General features: G+C 40.1%; 1 protein-coding gene across 2 annotated transcripts in view; it reads left to right on the forward strand.

The window, feature by feature from the left end:
- si (sucrase-isomaltase (alpha-glucosidase)) overlaps positions 1-16,907 on the forward strand; it is a 74,491-nt gene extending 57,584 nt beyond the window's left edge. For both annotated transcript variants that reach the window (XM_044355065.1, XM_044355064.1), the window contains exons 41-48: positions 530-678; positions 1,493-1,577; positions 1,737-1,793; positions 2,645-2,769; positions 3,092-3,180; positions 9,364-9,413; positions 11,747-11,917; positions 14,936-16,907. In XM_044355065.1, the coding sequence (XP_044211000.1) occupies positions 530-678; positions 1,493-1,577; positions 1,737-1,793; positions 2,645-2,769; positions 3,092-3,180; positions 9,364-9,413; positions 11,747-11,917; positions 14,936-15,013 (804 nt within the window). In that variant the 3' untranslated portion in view covers positions 15,014-16,907. The remainder of the gene's footprint in view (positions 1-529; positions 679-1,492; positions 1,578-1,736; positions 1,794-2,644; positions 2,770-3,091; positions 3,181-9,363; positions 9,414-11,746; positions 11,918-14,935) is intronic.
- The last annotated feature ends 3,405 nt before the right edge of the window (positions 16,908-20,312 follow it).

Consider the following 20,312-nt stretch of genomic DNA (forward strand, 5'->3'; position numbering starts at 1 on the left):
ATGCTGCACACATTAACTATTAACTGTGTACAAACAAAAAACAGGGTCATGTTAGCACAAAATTACAGACATTTTGTTTCTTAATATTGGGAGGAGTGAATATAGTCACACACTACACTCTTCTAATACAAGAATTATTTTGTGTTACGTGTCTTCTACATGGATCATCAGCTGGCAAGAATGCTGACTCCTTGCTTGGGACATGCAGCTTTAGCCTCAGTCTTTTGGCATGATATCATGTATGTAATTATCAAGGGCATATTTAAGACCCTTGACAGAGCTGAAAACATTAAAAGGTCTCAGTCTGGCATCAAGTACCTACTGTTTCAAAAACCAAGAATTTTGAGTGGCTGCAATAATAAATTGTGAACAATAATTTAAGTACAAGTTGCAATTGAAGCCAAAAACCTGCACAACACATTCATCTCAATGATTATTAATTAATTAACACAGATTTTGATTTTTCATTACTATTCTTTTTGGTTAACCTGTTTGTTATTACTTATTTTTAATTCTTTTTCTGTGTCAGAGACAAGATCCTGTTGCCTGGAATACCACCTTCTCCGAGGCTTCCCGGGACGTCCTGAACATCCGTTACACCCTCCTGCCATACCTGTACACACTGATGTTTGAGGCTCATAAATATGGAAGCACAGTTGTCAGACCACTCTTGCATGAGTAAGCACATACACGCAACACACAAAGGGTTTATTTTTTCTGCTAATGTCATGGCTCAGCATTACATGTAATCACTTAATCAAATCATTTAGTTATTACCAGGGTGTATTTTTTATTCTGATTTGCTGGAAAGATTACCTGATTTAAACTACATTGTTTCTCATTAGTATGCAGAATATTACATGTGGTGGTTGCTGGACTAAAAACCAATTTAGGCAGAGTTTTCATTTAAGTGCCACAACACGTTTTAGCAGCACTCTGTTTTAATGCCCAACTAATTTTCAACTAGTTAGAATATGTTCCCATCAAAGCCAGCCTTATTAGCTACAGGTGTAATGTAAGGTGTTAGTTAAAAGTAGAGAAAAAAATCATCCTTTATTTACATTTCCATACATTTTGCAATGAGTTTAGACAAGCTTGTTGTTGACATTTGCTAATCTGAATAACTTGACAGTTCAGAAAAATTAGAAGTCCCCTCCCTGCCACAGTGACTGCCATTAAGAAGCCCTTCAGCAAGAGCCCAACTGTAGATGACTGTGGCTGCACTTGGCAGCTACCAGATGTGAATGTGTATAACTGCATGAAAAAAAGAAGACATATTTATTCATTTTAAGAGACTCTTATAAAGTCACAGATGGTATTTAAGGAGCTGGCAGGATGAGTCTAGCAGGGTTATTTGACTTGCATCTTCAAACCATTGAATTCTGAATGAGCACTTTAAGAGTCATCTGGGCTGAACACACAGGAGAGAGTATTGGTAACATCTTTGGTCAAGCTTAATGGCATCTATGCTGTGTGTGTGTGTGTGCCACAGGTTTGTGAATGATAGAAATACATGGGATGTCCATAAACAATTCCTCTGGGGACCTGCCCTACTTATCACACCTGCCCTTGACCAGGTATATACACACACACACACACACACACACACACACACGTCACCTTTTTTTTTAACCTTTCAACTATTTCAGGAATACATATCAGTCTGTTTCCTCTGCTTGTATTGCTTTGTTTTGTTTGGACTCTTTCATTTGGTTAACTGACTTTGTGATTGACAGGGAGCTAGACATGTGGATGGCTATGTTCCTGATGCACGCTGGTATGACTTCCACACGGTGAGTCCATGTCAGTTAACAACCATGAAATCAAATAAACAAACTCTTCACTGATTTCAAAGCCTCACCTGTCTTACTTAATCACTGCATAAACATTGTAGATGAAAATGCACATTCAAGAACACCCCTTCTGCAACACAAGACAACTAAAGTAAATAAGTTCAGTATTCATTTTTGAAAGAGATAACCACATCTGACTGGCTGATTAGTGTACGCATACTGTGGCACATGCAAGAACATTTGTTTATTGCATGTTGAAGATGCAAAGCACTGCATCTGTGAGGTTCTTATGTTTAAAAATTATATGTACAAAAACAAATAAAAATGCCTAAAACCACAACTACAACAGAAATCCAGATGACAATATTAACAAGAAACATCTTTGACAATATCATTAAGGAGTTGCAACCCAACAACTGCATAAGGCACCTTGATGACAAAAACAAACATCCAATCACTCTGTCTCTAGCTAGGGGACTCCCCATCTGTTAAGACAGCATCATAAAGCCAAATAACACATGAGAAATAGCAGTTTCAATGGGGGCATAGGATAGTGAAGAGGAGTGGTTAGCTCCATTTAACTTGTCCCTTCAGCACACAGCCATTAAAGGAAGGACCAAGGACAAGTGGAAAAGACTGGGAGAGAGAAGTTTGCAAAGAATTCCTTTGGCATGTAATAAATTACTGAAATGTTTCAGATGTAGCCTTTTTAGATGTCACTTATTTTACTGTGTGCTTTGTGATTTTGGCACACAAATACCAAATTCACACAAAGGAATTGTTGAATAAAATTAAATACCAATAGTATTTCTAGTGCTTTAATAGCATGTAATTATCACTGCTTTCATCAGGCCCAAGATGTGGGAGTGCGCAGCCAAATGGTTAGGATGCCAGCACCCATGGACCATATTAATCTTCATATCAGAGGAGGATATATCTTACCCTGGCAGAAACCAGAGAACAATACATTTTACAGGTATGTGTATGAGTTTTGTACAGAGTCTGTACAGTAACTAATGGGCTATGTTTTAGTATTTGAAAGACATTTCTCTGCAGAGGGTGAGTTGATCTGTATAACCAACATTCCTCAAAGTGAATGTCATCTATATTTGTTAGTGTGTTTGAGAAAGACAGCGAGAATGAGAAAGAGACAGTTAGAGGGTGATGAGTGTTCCAGCAGCAGAGATCAGGTGGGTCCCCCTAGCAGGAATATTAATGTATTTGTCTTCAGAAACAAGTATAAATAGACAGTGTCCTTTAGCAATCTGCTATAACCGTCTGTACCCTTTCTGTTTCAGTCGGAAAAATCCTTTAGGACTGATTGTTGCCCTGAGTGACAATGGAACTGCTCAAGGATCACTCTTCTGGGACGATGGAGAAGGAATAGGTAAGTGAAAGGTCACTAGTGAGAACCCACCCTAATAGAGAAATGCATGTCATTTGATCTTTTTACAAGTGTATTTATGGACTCATTATTTTCTTTTCAAGCCTTAGTGCAGATAATTTCCTGGTATAAGCCCATAAATCTTGATTGTAAGACAATCAAACATAAGGCAGACTAGATGTTTGTTTGTTGTTTTTTTTTCCCCCTCGCAAATGAGTGCATTGTGAAACAACATGCAGCCTCTAAACAGTGATGATTCACCTTTGGGAAAAAAAAAAAGACTTGGATCTGTTTACTTCTGATGTCGGGAGCTAGGTTGGATACAGTACATTACAAAAAATAATGAAAGCTCACATTAAAATATGAGTTCACAATTTTTCAAGTCTGTCTTAAAACAATTGTCAAGTGCCCATATGAATATTGAAAGGGGTTTTGCTGCTGTTATCTTTCATCCTGCTAATACTGGCCATTAAAAGATCTTCTCCTAATGCAATTAGAATGTAAGTGATGGGGAACAAAATCCACAATCCTATTTGTCCATCCATCCATGCATCCACCCATCCATTTTCCACCACTTATCCAGAACCAGGTTGCGGCAGCATTAGACTGAGTAAGGAAACCCAGAATCCTTCTCTACAGCAACACTCTCCAGTCTCTACTCTCCACTCCTCCTGGAGAATCCCAAGGCATTCCCAGGCCAAAAGAGATATGTGTTCTAGGTCTGCCCTGGGGTCTCCTACCGGTTGGACATGCCCAAAACACCTCCAGAGGGAGGCGTCCAGGAGGCATCCTAACCAAGTGACCAAACCACCTCAGCTGCCTCCTTTTGATGCGCAGGAGCATCGGCTCTACCCTGAGCCTCCCCCGGATGTCCAAGCTCCTCACCCTATCTCTAAGGCTGAGCTCAGGCACTCTCTGGTGGAAACTCATTTCGGCCGCTTGTATCCATGATCTCATTCTTTCAGTCACTACCCAAAGCTTGTGACCATAGGTGAAAGTTGGAATGTAGACCGACTGGTAAATTGAGAGTTTTGCCTTCTGGGGCAGCTCTTGATTCATCACAATGGTCCAGTACAACTCCTGCATTACTGCTGATGCTGCATTGATCTGCCTGTGAATCTCACACTCCAGCTTACCCACACTTGTGATTAAGACCCTGAGATAATCCTTCATTTGGAACAGCAACACACTCCCAACCCAGAGGGAACAGTCTACCTTTTTCTGACAGAGCACCATGGCCTCAGATTTGGATGTGCTGACTCTCATCCCAGCTTCTTTATATTCACCTGCAAACCATCCCAGTGCCTGCTGGAGGTCACTGTGTGTTGAAACAACAGAACAGAACCACATTATCTGCAAAAAGCAGAGAAGCAATCCTGAGGTCCCCAAACTGGACGCTCTCCTCCCCCCAGCTGAGCCTTGAGATTCAGTCAATCACAAACAGAATTGGTGACAAGGGACAACCCTGGGGCAGCCCAACACCCATTGAGAATGAGTCTGACTTACTGCCAAGAAGGTGGACACAGCTCTCACTGCAGTTATATAATGACCGAAGGGCTCACAGCAAGGGCCCAGATACTCCTGCAGCACTGCCCACAAGGTGCCCTGAGACATACAGTCATAAACCATAAACCAAGTCCACAAAACACATGTAGACTGGATGTGCGAACTCCCATGACTCCTCCAGTATCCCTGCAAGGGTGAAGAGCTGGTCCACTGTTCCACGGCCAGGACAGGTTGCCACCCCAACAGGCAACCATGACCTTCCACAACTCTGAGCAGCCGCCTCCACAACTGAGGTCCTGAACATGGCCCACTCGAATTCCATGTCCCAAACCTCCCCAGGGATGCGGGAGAAATTCCTCTGGAGGTGGGAGTTGAAGACCTCACGGATAGGGGCTTCCACCAGACATTCCCAGTCCACCCTCACAACTCATTTTGGTCTCCCAGGTCTGTGCAGAAGCCTCCTTGGCCACCTGATCCAACTCACCACCAGGTGACAGCTCTGCTCCTCTCTTTGCTTGAGTGTCCAAGACATGCAACCACAGATCTGATGACACGACTACAAAGTCGATCATTGATCCTTGGCCTAAGACAGGGGTCTCAAACTCAAAATACCTGGGCACCGCTGGAGGCAGAGTCTGGGTGAGGCTGGGCCGCATCAGGTATTCCACAAAAAAAGCTTAGCAGGAGCAGGTTAGGTAGCAGGCGCAAAAAAGTCGACTACTACCGGGTTGTTCATTACCCGCTGTGCTTTTGTTGTTGTAAACGTCGTCATAGAAACGAGTGAAACAAATGGCATCATAAAGAAATATCTTTATGATGTTGATTGTGCAAGACATTTACTATGGAGTAAAATGTTTTGAGGAATAAATCTCTTTCCGCAAATGATTCAGTACATTCTATTCACCCAAAAGATTTTTTCAAATAATTTGTCCGTGAATGTCACATCATTGCAGACCAAAAATGGAGAGCATGAAGCCGGGACAGTGGGACACCATTATCCCATGGTTTGCAGCCATGGAGGTGCAAACCATGGGATTCAGCCATGGAGGCGTTATTTAGTGGCTTTTATTTTCTATAATAACTCCATGGATGCAGTGGGCGCTGCAAAGCTAGCGGCGTTGTCAAATCAAATATGACGTGTGGCACAGCAGCATCAGCTGTACGGTGTTTTGTTACACTCTGTATTTATGATCTCTGTCGGATAAACATAAGTGTGTTCATGAAAACGTATATATTAACTTTTAATTCACTTCACAACGTGGCATTATGTGACAGAAATATGCACATACATTATTATATGCCAGACTTATAAAGACGCAGATACACCTGGTTCTGTTTTTTTAATGTCACACACCGTGGAATCACATGCACGAGCCTCATTTGCTGTCACAGTGCGCCAAAAATGGATGTAAAGGTCTTTAAACCTCCGTTTGTATGTCAACAGTGGTGTCCGTTCCACTCCTCAGACCTCAGTGAGAATTACGCACAGGCTCTCCAACAGCTTATCATTACGCACAGCTGCTGTGGATATTTGAAACGACTTTACCCCTAATTCATCACATTTTTCTGCAAAGCATCACCACTGTAAAGTGTCAGTCATCATTATTAAACATCAGAAGAATGATAAATGATTTATTGATAGAGCTTGTGTTGAAACGGACTTTACAAAGTGCTTCAAAAGAAAATGAAGTGATCGTTAACAGAGAAATGATGCTGAAATAAACAGAATGATGCTTTAATAAGGTTTAATAATTCACCTTTGAATTTTACTGAAAGCTGTGTAGCAAAAATAATGACACAATCTAACGTGAGGTGCGCACATTCTCAGCACACATTCTTCCTGTATAAATAGCATAGTTGTTGTGAAACAGCCATATACCCCTGTGATTGGCAGGTTCGTTCAGCTCCAGCTTGTGCAATAAAGGGACCTTCCACACACAACACAGTAACGTGCCATTCATATAAAACTTGCGGGCCGCACTAACATTAAACTTTCATATCAAGGTGGGGGCCACAAAATATCAGCCCGCAGGCTGCAATTGGCCCGCGGGCCGCAAAATTGAGACCCATGGCCAAAGGTATTCTGGTACCAGGTACACTTATGAACAACCTTATGCTTGAACATGGTGTTTGTTATGGCCAATCCATGGCTAGCACAGAAGTCCAGCAAAAATGCGCCACTCGGGTTCAGATCAGGCATCCCAATCACCCCCCTCCCAGTTCCTCCCAATCACCCTCCCTCAGGTTTCTCTGTCATTGCCCACGTGAGCAATGAAGTACCCCAGCAGAACTATGGACTCCCTGGACCACGCACCCTCCAAGGTCCCACCCAGAGGCTCCAAGAAGATACTCTGAACTGCTGCTCAGCACATATGCACAAGTGTTCTTCCCAGCAACACATAGTTGCAAGGAGGTGACCCTCTTGCAGGAACTCCAACACTGCTGCACTCAGCTGGGGATTCATGAATATCCCCACACCTGCACAGTGCCTCTCACCCTGGGCAACTCTGGAAAAGAAGAAAGTCCAGCCCATCTCCAAGAATTTGGTTCCAGAGCCGATGCTGTACATAGAGGCAAGCCCAGCTATATGTAGTCAGTACCGCTCCACCTCCCACACTAGCTCCGGCTCCTTACCCACCAGGGAGGTGACGTTCCACGTTCCACTCCATTCTCTATCCCTGCAGGTGGTGGGCCCACAGGGCAGTGACTTATTTCTTCAGGCCTGGCCACTAGACACTCATTGGCAAGCTCCCCTCCCAGACCTGGCTCCAGGAGGAGCCCTGGTCCCCCTCTTCTGGGCAAGGTTCCCATATATGCCTGAAATGCTGCTTCATTGAGGTCCATAAATCATTCTTGGTCTGGACTCTTACCTGGGACCAATTTGCCTTGGGAGACCCTACCAGGGGCTATTACCACCAACAACACAGCTCCCAGGGTCACTGGGACACTCAGACCCCTCCATCATGATACGGTCACAATTCTCGTCACCTCATTTTTGTGCAAAAATGTATTTAGAAGTTTATCAGCTAATATGCTAATATGAGCCTTCAACAGAGCAAGTTAATCAAATCAAGTGGATATCTTCCAACGGTACAGTCTTTCAAGTATAAAGTTTGCTCTTTGTGTTTCCCCTAGCAGTGTTTTCCTTTTAAGCTGCAGTGGAATTATAGTTACAAAAAGAGGGACTTTGGCACTAAAAAGACTGTGAAGTTGAAAGATATCTACTTGATTTGACTAATTTGGACTTCTAAATACATTTTGCACAGACGGAGGACTGTGGATTTTGTCCCCCATCTCATGTACTGTAAGTGCATTTGGATGGGATATTGTAATGGTCAGTATGAACAGGAGAAATAATTACAGCAAACAAAACCTGTTTCAGTGTTCATATTGGCACCTGAGTATTGTTTTAAGACTTGAAAAAATTGTGAACCAATTGGGACCAATTACCACAATCTAGTAGACCCTGAACAGCAGCTGGCAGTATGTTAGACACACAAATCACACACTGCACTTCACCTCGGTGAAAAATCCTCTTTGAAAACAGATCACATCTCTCCCACTGCTGAAGTTCATCCATAAAGTTCATCTCTTTTTAAGTTTTTAATAAAAAATATTGAAAAAAATCTAGACTTTAGAGGCAGTTTTGGGAATCATGTATTGAATATCCATATGAATGTGTATGTCATAAATTAATGTATGAACACATGGGGTTATTTTTACTGCCTAAGAATTTACTGGGTGATTTTATCAGATAGACAGTCAACTACAATGTAGTCTCTCCCCACTTCCTTGCTCTTTCTCAAACATACACACACACACACACACACACACTGATATACAAACAGAATCTGTGCTTCTGTGAGAAGATGCACTCCTCTGTGTGCGGGGACAAAGAAGAGAAGGAGGGATAGAGAGAGAACGAGGGATGACAGAGAAGGGGAGTGACAGAAACTATTACAGTAATTCCCCGTGTCGCTGCCTAGAGATATGCTCTCCATCACTCCTCTTTTATCTGCTCCCTCGCTCCTCTCTTCTGTGTCTCCCTGTCTGTCTGCTAGCCTATGTCTTTCTTGTTTGCTTTGCCTCTCGCTGTAGCGCCTGCTTACCTGTATTATCTGCCTTTCTGCTTTTTTTTGAGTTCTGCATGTTTGAGTTTCACTTCAGAGTGTTAGCTAATCACTCTGCTGTCAGTCAGGCTGACTCATTGGTGTGTCAGTCACTCATTTATCAGCTATACCCTCATTTATTCATCCAGTGTTATGTTCACACATTCATGCAACCAATTAATGATCTGTCTTTCACACAGTTAAGCAGCGTAGCTAGTCCATTATTTACTTTACTCACTGTACTACCCTAATTCTATTAGTTGATGAGTTAATTAATGAATCACTACTGTAGTTATTAAATCACTCATGCACTCAGCTAGTTATTTACATATTCATGCAGCTGCTTAGTGTTTCATTCACTCAGTGTGTTCAACCAGTCACCATGTGATTTACTCATTCATCCAACACATATTTCATTTGTCCATCCAGTTAGTCAGATGAATATGAACTCTGTGGTCAGTATGAATAGTCACTCAGTAGTTCACTGTCATTTAATCAGGTATCACCTGTCTTCTCTGTCACTCCATTGTCTCCATTTCTCACTCTGTATGTAATTCATTCTTATTTTCAGACACGATTCAGAGAGAACAATATATGCTGACCTCCTTTGCAGCAGAATCGGTGAGTTCAAAGGCCAACCACATGCCACGTCTCTTTTTTTTCTCTATCATCGTTATTGCTATTAATGCAGCAAGAGAAAAGCCCGTGCTTTACCATGCAACAGGGCTGTGGTAGGCGGATGTCAGAGGCTAACTGCTGGAAACCATTAGCATAGAATTTATGTCTAACTCTGAGGTTGTGATTTGAATTTTGCTTTTACCTTTGGCTGAGACAGTTTTTCCCTTACAACCTCTTTTTTTGATGCTTGTATCAAAGTAATGAAATACAAACGTCTTTATTGTTGACTGACAAATAATAATCTAAAAGTAGATTAATTTTCACTAAACTTTAATGACAATTTACTAAACCTATGAACATTTTACATACTGTATCACAATAGAGAGGATTTACAGACACATGGCAGAATCTTTTTTATTAGAATGCTCCGAATTTATTGTCTTTTTCTTCTCATCACCTTTGATGTACAATTTAGTTCTCCTATGCATGTCATGGTGACATTACAATAATTCTACAATCTTTAAAATTTTAAGAATGGAGAATAAGAAAATATGGTAGTGTGGGACAGATGCTGCAGAGTCTTATACTGACTTTTATTGGTATCAGCACAAGCTTAGTAATTCTGTGGTTCGAAAAACGAACATGCCTGCACCGAGTTGGTTAGAGTGGATCAGCTGTGGTTGCATCTCATTGTGTTACTGGTACTTGTTTTGACGCAAAATTGTACTTATATTCCAGCTCAGGGGGGGGGGGGGGGGGGGGGGGGGGGGGCTGTGTGTCAAACACTGTACTGTAAATAACCTCACTACCTAATTAAATATTCAAATTTGCACAGAGACCCACAAAATAAGTACACTACTGTGCATAAAAGGGGTTTATATCATTTGGAACAGTCTGCTGGATAAAACCACAAAATGTGTTCTATGTGCTTGCATTTGCAAAAAGAAGTGGTCTGAACAGCAGGAATGAGGGTGCAATTTTATGCCAAAATGGGTACCAAAATTGCACTGTGCAACCTGATCCCTACAAACTCAGCTGTGACATCCCACTGGCCTTGACAACATTCATGTTTATGTGGCACCATGACAGTGCCAATCTGTTAAAAAAATAGATACTATATATAAAGAGGAAGACAAATATGAAATTGCACTGTTTGCACCTCTGCTGATTTAGAACATGAGCAAAAAATAGAAACCTGAGAGTTTGTGTTGTATGTGCACAAGTCTTATGGCTAAAATCAGTGAGAAGTGAATGTTTCTCAGGCCAGAGTTTGATCATATTTTGAGTCAGACATGACAGAAACTCCCTAATCACTGGGACTAATGGGACTAACCCAGCCCCATTCGCTTCTTAGCCAGGCAAAGACACACAATCACACACTGACACACATTAATGAGCACACTTTTAATCACAAACATACACACATTCACACATACACACGCGTATGCACACATCTACAGTATACACGTACACACATACAGGTACCATAGCCAAACATCTGTGGCTGTCCTCTGCCTACCATCAGGCTCATTCCAAAGCAATTTCACACAGCGATAAAACAGGCACACTGTCTGAAAGCCAAAGGGGGGAGGGGGGCTTTTTGTGTGTGTGTGTGCGTGCGTGTGTGTGTGTGTGCGTGTGTGTGCATGAACAGGCAGATGTGAGGAGATGAGGATAAGTTGGGCAATGAGGCCAGTGCTGCCTTGCAGATTAGCAGATCGTATGCCATTTTGGATGGCTATCTGAATGTAGATGTGTGTGTGTGTGTGTGTGTGTGTGTGTGTGTGTGTGTGTGTGTGTGTTCCTATTGCACCCTATGAGTTTTGAGGATGAGAGCATTTTTGCAAAGTGAGAACATTTTAGTCCATCCTCAGTTTTTTGAGAGACAGTCAGTATTTAATTAATTAATTGATAATCAGGGACCTTAAATGTGCATGTTTCTTACACAAGTACATGACAATGAAAGCACAGATTTCAGACAATTCTGACAATCAAAATGGAAGTTATCTACTAAAAGCAAGGCTGAGAGTAAAAATTATAATATGCTGGATATAAAACTAATGATATGGAGAAAGATACTCAAACGTTAAATCTCAAGCACAAAATAAAACTGAATATAATGGGGGGTAAAACTCCATGGCTCAGCTCACTAATGCACATTTTCAGCAAATTGTACAGACACCATTGTAAGTTCAAGATTGATGACCTGCCTGTCACACAAATAAAAACCTCTCTACACAACTGTAAAAACACTTTTTTTTGTATTTTATTCATCAATGTCTAACAACCCTCTTTCCCCCCTTCCATCCTCCTGTGTCTAACACTTTCTTTTTCAGAGCACCTTGTCCAGTCAGGTTAAACATAATGACCTGGCTGCTGCTGACCAGTTGACCTTGGGTGTGGTTAAGGTTTGGGGTGCTGGCAGTGTGAAGATCACAGAGGTGACCCTAATATATGCGAATGGAACAGTGCAACAACTGACCCCACAGCACAACCTTCACACTCAGGTCAGAGGAGTTTCGGGATGTATATAGTTACCACAGTGATTTTAGTTTACCATTTAGTAACCAAGTTGAATCAGTTAAAGTTAAAATATGTGTAATTTTGTTGTGCCACACTCTTCCTTAGTTGTAAATAGGCATAATCCTGGGCGCTCTCACTCAGTTTTGTTGTTGAAATACACAATTCAACAAACTGCTGGCCAGCCCCATCAAATACAGGAAATGGTCTCGGACCACAAACGCTCTTAACATAAATGAAATGCCAGTGTCTGGCAATTGCTTAAATCAACTGTGGACATCATTTGATAAAATGAAAACAAACAGCTCTGTATTAACTAGCATGTATATACCAGTGCACATATACATAGTGTTGAAACCCTCATATGAAATCAGCTTAATTTCTGCTCTAATAACCTCAAAATACACATATTAATCAATGCCTACCATGGAGACAATCAGAATTATGCACTTAATAGCGAGCTTTGTGCATTTAATATCATAGCTCAGTGAGCCTCTGTCATCATTACAAGCACACATTTCATAAACACACCCCTGCTTTCATGTTGATTGAGCATTTCCCTGCCAGTCAAAAACTGTCACTACAACAGAAAATGTCAGGTTCACAACCCAACCCCTGCTGTGCAGCACTTTGTCATCTAATAGCTGTAATCAACTTTGCATTCCCCCTGACACTGTTGTTTTGTAATGAACAAAGAGCTAAAGACTTGACTCAGGACAGCAATTTTAACGCTGCTCTCATGTAAAATGACTGTCATTTACTCTTACTCTTTCCATTATCTTCTCCAATGGTGGAGCGGAAAGAAATGTAACAGAAAATGAGGAACTATGCACACGAAGCCAAGCCATATGCCCTGTTACAGTGTTGTTTGAGATACTGTATCACAGTACTACTATTTTTAGTAGCCACTGTGAAAATTGAGCACTGGCATACTGTCAATTCTTTACATCAAAGAAATTTCCCTCAGTGTTTGTGTGTGATTCTCCTCTGTAATAGTTCAGAGGGTTAAGGTCAACTACAGGGTTCAGCTGGAGCTAGAAGGAATTCAGTGTTTTATTCAAGGATCCTTCAGTAAAGTGGATGTTTACCAAAACAGGGCTTGACTTGAGGTCATTCAGCTGAAGGACAATCTCTCTAATCATTAGGTGAGGTTGCAGACAGAGTAGAAAGAATTCCTGAATGTAAAAATACAAGTGAGAGTACAGAAGAAGAGATGAGGTCATTCAAAGAAAAGAAAAGTTGGTAAAAGCTCGTTTTGGGTGGGGGGTTTATTCATTTCTTCATTTCTTCTATATAGACCTACTTTACAGTGAAACTCATACACGTTTGATGATGCAGAAGAAAAAGGAAAGACAAGGCCAAGTTTAATAGGATAGCATGTGTTCCCTCTCCTTATTTGGCTTGTGATAAAATGTTCCTGTCTAGGTTGTGTACTGTACTCAGTGCACTTATCAGAACCATGAAAATGATAGCTAAGGCACCTCCATAAATAATCATTGTTGAAAAAGCCCGGAAGCTTTAGATTTATACTGTTCTTGGAGAAGACAGACAGGGGGAAGTAAGAAGAGAGGACAAGAATTGCAGATGAAGAAAGTCAGAATGACAGAGGGATTTTAAGAGAGAGGGTGTGTGTGTGTGTGTGTGTGTTGGGGATGCAAGGATGGGTAGAGAATATTGAAAAGACAGACAGTCCATCTTTGGGAAGGAGGGAAGGAAGGACATAGTGCGGTGGAGAGAGAGGGAGAGGGGGAGAGAGAGAGAGAGAAAGGATCACAGAAAACAGATGGATAGAGGAAAAGAGAGGTGAAAGAGATAAACAGGAAGAATGAAAGATGAGCAGAGGGGAGGAAGAAGGGTAGTAAGGAAGGAGAGAGGGGGAAAGAGGATGACACAGTATGCGCATGGTAATAAGTGGTTTTTCAGTGCGAGACAATCCATCCATCTCCCTAAGTATTGTCTGATAGGGTAACAACTTGAAAGAAGCAGTAAGCAGCTGGTGCTGTGTCATTTAAATACAGTGAGGTGGGAGAGCTATTTTTGTCTTGTACAAGACAAGATGTTATATTCTGAACCTACATCGGCCTGATCATTCTGTCATTTACAATATCTCATCACAGGTATGTTAAACTTTACTGGGAACCCATGCTGTTTATATGACATAGATGAAATGAGATTATCCTCATGGGGGGCTGGAGCCTGTTCCAGTGTTTATTCAACCCCACACAATTTAGAGTCACCAATTCATTCATTCATTCTTGGAACAAGGGGCAAATTAAGACGTCAAATCATGATATAAATCATATATAATATAAACAGACAGGAGACAAATTAAAGGAAAAACCAACATAAAGTGTCTTAATAAGGTTTTGGGCCACCACGTGCCGCCAGAACAGCTTCAATGCGCCTTGGCATTGATTCTACAAGTCTCTGGACTCTACTGGAGGGATGAACAACATTCTTCCAAAAGATATTCCCTCATTTGGTGTTTTGATAAGGATGGTGAAGAGTGCTTTCTAACACATCAGCCCAAAATCTTCCATAGGTGTTCAATCGGGTTGAGATCTGGTGACTGTGAAGGCCTTAGAATATGATTCACATCATTTTCATACTCATCAAACCATTCAGTGACCCCTCGTGCCCTATGGATGGGAGCATTGTCATATTGGAAGAGATTAATCCCATCAGGATAGATTAGTTCCATCATAGGATAAAGGTGGTCACTCAGAAAAACTTTGTATTGATTAGCAGTGACCCTTCCCTCTAAGGGGACAAGTGGACCCAAACCATTCCAGCAAAATGCCCCCCAAAACATAACATAGCCACTGGATCCCCTCACTGTAGGGGTCAAGCATTCAGACCTGTGCCAGTTTTTCATTTCATTTGTCACCCCTCTGTATGTAGAGTGTACTTAGCCTGTTTTTTGAACGTACATATAAACACATACATACATACATCATACATATATGATTTTAAGCAATCCCCTTTCTCTCTTCTTGTGTCTACAGGAGCTGATTATCGATGCTACTGCAAAATCTGTTCGTGTGGATCAGCCATTTAGCATAACATGGAGGACCACCGTCTGAGTACGGTTTTGTCTTTTGAACACCTAAATGCCTCACTGATGAGCCTGCCTGTAAATGCTGAATTTTGGTTGGATGTCACAACCCAATTGAGAGTATTTTACTTTACTGAACCATTACACTTGAAGTAATATTACACTGGACTGAGTACAGGTACAAATAAAACCGAAAAAATTTACAACAAATAACTCTAGAATGTAATTGTTTTGTGTTTAAACACCTTCAGTACAGGGCAATAAATAATTTAAGCGCTTGATACTGTAGAAACCTAGACCTTTTTCACAGCAGACATTTTGAATGATCATAGCAGGAAAAGCACAGGTGGAAATGATAAAATTAACAGTGGCTCAGTTCCAGTCAAGTGACTCAAGGAAGCCATACTAGGGAACCATCATATGCAGTATACCAGGGTCATAAATTTGGAAAAAACTAAATGTAAATTCACTGATAAACTCAACTTCATCAACTTTATTTTATTTAGTGACTGATCTACCCAAATAAAACTTAATACATTTTACTTGCATAAATTTTATTTTTCTTCAGTGATGAACAGGTGAAAATATTGTTTCCAATTTGACTTATTGTCTCACAATCCATTTCATAGCAAAGGAAAGAAATGTTAACCTAATTTGTATCCAAAACACATTACCTGCAGAGCGAGTTATTTAATGAAATTGTTCTGGCCGTTATTTCACCACACAGAAGCACCAGTAGGCAACTGACAGCTGTGCAAAATGAGTAAACAGGTGTTTATGATAAAATAACATAAACAGCCAGAACTAATGACCAGTCGGAGGAAACACATGCAGCATCTCAAGAAGTCTGCTTTTGATAATTGGAAATGCTTTGATTTAAGAGATGCTTGATGCTGTGATTGATGCCATGCAACACAGTGGTCACAAGACAGTAACAATAGCTAAAGTGGAATTATTAAAGTCCAACTGAAATCACAATTTTTTGTCTACTACATCATACATATCTGCTCTGTAAATCACTCATCATGTGTTCTGTTTTGAGAAGCATTCAGAAACCAAAAGAGATAAATTTATTTATATTTTAAATTCATGTTGTTGTTTTCACGATGGCTCTCCCTAGTTTTGCATTACTTCCATTCTGTTATCTGCTTAAGTAGGTAGAGTCCTTATTTCGATACAAATCAAATCTTGTATACAGTGAATAATTTGGCGGTCGATCGTAGGCCTAATAGCGTCCTGCTACACAACAGAAGAGCCACATTAGCTTTCCTGCTCAAATCTCTTTCTTTTCTAACTTAGAAACATGGACACACGTCTTGTCCAACACATCAGCTTGTTGAACGAACCATCGAACAATCATTCACCGAGGAAAAGTGCACCGATAACGTCTGTTGGCAGGCTAGACAGCTAATTAGCTGCTCAGTGCAGGACATTGAACACCATGTAAACATAAATGTCACTTCGGTCCATTTAGAACTTTAAACTAAATTATATAATCAACTCAATTTGTTCGTGGATTATTGGCCAACCTTTGGCATATTCTTTTCAAGTAACTCACGACAAGAGCATGCTCAGACTTAATAAAAGCATCTCTTCTAACTTCTTGCATGTTTTAAACGAAGAATACCAACTTCTGCCCTCTAATAAGTTATTTAGAGTCCCTCGATTTAAACACAACAGACTGAAGAACGCTTATACATCAGTCTGTCTGTCTATCTTTTTTAACTAAGATCAGTGTGCTGCTAATTGACATCTGAATTATGAGGATATTATGTGTCATGTATGATAGTTATGATTGTTTTGAAGTGTTATGTATGACTGTGAAAAGTGTCATATGTGTAACTGTAACCTCTTAAACTGAACTGCCTAAGGACACAAAATGAATTTCAGTGTAAGCCTACAATAATGTTAGTATAAATCAATAAATCTTATTGTATTGTATCATATGGTGTGGTCATTGCTCTTCAAAATCCTTAACAATGTCTGTCCATGACTTGTAGCTACAAGTTTATTTAGTTTAGTTTATTTACCTTGTCCCCATTTGTCTCCTGTCAACTAATGTCACAACACATCCTCATAATTAAACAACAGTATAGGTCTAAAAAAATTACCTATAGTTACATTTATGCCATTTAGCAGCTGTAGTAATGCAATCCAGAACGACCCATAAAAAATAACGATATTTTATGATGTGACAACATTGTGGTTAAGGTCTGGTTAGGTTTAGGCATAAAAAACACTTGGTTAGGGTTAGGGAAAGAAAATGATTTGGGTTAAAATTATCATTTGAAACGTGGTTTATACTTCCTTAAAGTTACACAACATTTTTTTAAAAAATGTCCCACCTTGCAATTGGAAATGTGACACTCGCAGTTGGAAAAGGGAAGCCAACAGTGATCTCCTACAGCAAAGTCCACTTTTTGCCATCCAGCCAACCCACCTCCTCATCACAAATATCTTCAAGTCACCTTATATTGACGTCATCTGAACTGCATCAATTCCCCAGGTCATAATTACTACGGCTGCTAGATGGTATAAATGTAACTATAGGTTGTTTTTGCCAGCCTGAATTTTATACTGTCAATTTTTTGTGTGATGACAGGCTGAATGTCAATCAAACAAGACACTGATTCAGCCCTCCAGCTGGCTGACACAAAAAGGAGACAATTTTAACTATTACCAATATATTTAATAAAACACATTGACTGCAAAGATAGATGATTAAAAGTGATTTCAGTTGGACTTAAAGTACAGCTCAAAATTTTAGGTGCATTGAGTTCCATTGCCATTAATCAGTGTGTCTTGGCTCCTGTGTACTCCCACAGTTGCACATATGCACACATCTCTACATTTATGAGTGTGTGTGGGGGTATGCCAGGAAGTAGACGCTAATTATAGCTCTCACCTACCTGAGCTTTGTCTCGTCCCATTACTTCCCCATATAATGATACAGTCATCCATTATTCAGCCTGCAGTAAATGTAATGATATCAATTTAGCCATAGGCACCTTAAATTGATTTTCACTCCATTCGACACTCCATGGAAAGCAATGTACAGGAGGGTTACTGCTGAATGGTGAATGGGGCTTAGTGTGTCTGTGTGTGTTTTCTGTGACTGTGTCCAAAAAGTTCAGATTTGTGATGATTCATTCAAGTCCCTGTCTTCAGGTAATATGTGTTTCTGAAGAGGAAAGTTCTCTGTTTTGACTTCTAAAACAAAGCCAACCACCCACGAGTGCCAGCAGGATTAATTGAGCTGGTGATTCTTCCTGGATTCATACTGAAGTCATAATGTTGCTGGTGAAAGAAATCAAAGAGAAGAGAAGAAGAGAAAACTCTGAAACAATCAGGGCTTTTATCTGTTCTTTCACATTCCTACACCAGTTGCTCCTGGTTTTATCAATTAATATAAAAATAATACTATATATCTTACCTAGGTAGAGAAAGAAATGTCATAATTAATGTCCCCTGACATTATCATCATCAGAATTAGATGTTGTGAATAAATGTTTTTACATATTTTCTACCTTGACAGACAACACCATGGTAAATTAAAATCTGCCTTTCTTAAAGGAAATCAAGAGGATCTCACATCTTTTAATACTTAAAAAAGAGAAGTATTTCTTTAAATTTAATTTATTTATGCATAAATTAGTGATAGTCATTTCCAATATTCACTCCATTCAGAGTATAGTCCTAAATATATGTGCCATCTGTAGCCTGTGATGAAAATTAATCTGCCTCAGTGTTTGTGTGTGTGTGTGTGTGTGTGTGTGTGTGTGTGTGTGTGTGTGTGTGTGTGTGTGTAAAAAGTTAGATATAGTATATACACAATAACAAAATTAAGGGTAAGAGAACATTGCTAAACCAAGATAAGACAGGACTTAAATACACCTGAATATGCTGTATATGGCTGACACAGTTCAAACCAATATGTCTTCTCACAAGAATGAGTTCTTCCATGTGATATAAAAAAGGCTCAGTTTACAACACTTTCCACAGAAAGTCTCACTTATATCTCATTGTCCATAGGTCATAGGTCAGTGTGTTTTTATCCTACTCTGATAGAGAACCCATCTTACCAGACAACATATTTTTAAATGAGTTGCAGTAACAATGTGTCTTTGTTACTGGGGTGACTGACAGATACAAGTGTGTCACAGATGAAGATGGGAGATGTAAACAAAAAGATAAAACAACATGAGAGAGTGTGGGAAAACACTTTGACAAAGACTGTCAGGTGTGACTGGTATGTGTGTGGGTCTACTTTTTTGTGTTTGCATCCAGCTGTTGTACATGTTCCCTGAATAAGAAATTTGAGGAGGCCTTTAAGGTTTCACAAATATTGACAGAGATGATGGAAGCATACGATTGGGTGACTATTGTTTATGTGCATTTCTACAGGATTATGTAACAGTCATATAGTAATAATATCTATGTGTGCAAGCTTCTACCTGCTTAAATTGTTCAATCCATTTATCTTATTTTACATCTTAAAAATATGAGTCATTGGAGAAAAAAGTATATTCTAAATTAGAAATCTGTCCTCTCTCCTGTATCCCTTACAGTTCCCTTTGCCTCTCATGCAGGCAAGGAATAAATCAAGTTAATGTAGAAAAAAGTGTAAATATAAAAGTCCTTGTCTTCGCTTCATTTCTTTGGGTGAGAAAACACAAACACACACACACTCACACACACGCTTTTTCTGTCATCTTGCCATTTTGGGAGCACAGCTACTGTGTCAAAAGCCCAATAGCACCCTACCTGACCAAATCCTCACAGCCAGTTTCACTATTTGACACACACTCACACTCTCACTAACACACACACACACACTGGCACACAATGTAAAAAGCTCACGTTTGTCATGAGCCATTTCATGTGTTTTAAACAATGCTTCGGCTATACAATTTTATTTTCACCTTGACTGATCTAGAGGTTATTTAAGGCAGTCATGCACACTGGCAAGTCATGCATAGCTTCCCACTGAGGGCCTATTATGCTAATTAGTGTTTCTGCACTGCATTAAAGGGACACCAATGGATCCTGACCTGGCCAAAGACTGCAAAGAAAACCTTCTCAAAATACTCATGTGATAAAGAAAAAAATAATAAAAAGAAAGCTCAGGAGAAAAAATGTCCCTCTTCAAACAGCAGGGGCTGCAAGAAGAGCCACAGGCAAAGGGAAAAATTAAACAAAATAAATGAACAAATCCTTAACTTATTTTGTATTGTTCATCCCTTGGTTGATGTACATCTACCACTTTTTGTCAGTCATTCCATTCTTTCTTTTATTCTTATTTGTCAATGTGCCCTTGAAGCAAAACA

The sequence above is a fragment of the Thunnus albacares genome, chromosome 6 (genome assembly GCF_914725855.1).
Source record: "Thunnus albacares chromosome 6, fThuAlb1.1, whole genome shotgun sequence".
Taxonomy (NCBI): Eukaryota; Metazoa; Chordata; class Actinopteri; order Scombriformes; family Scombridae; genus Thunnus; species Thunnus albacares.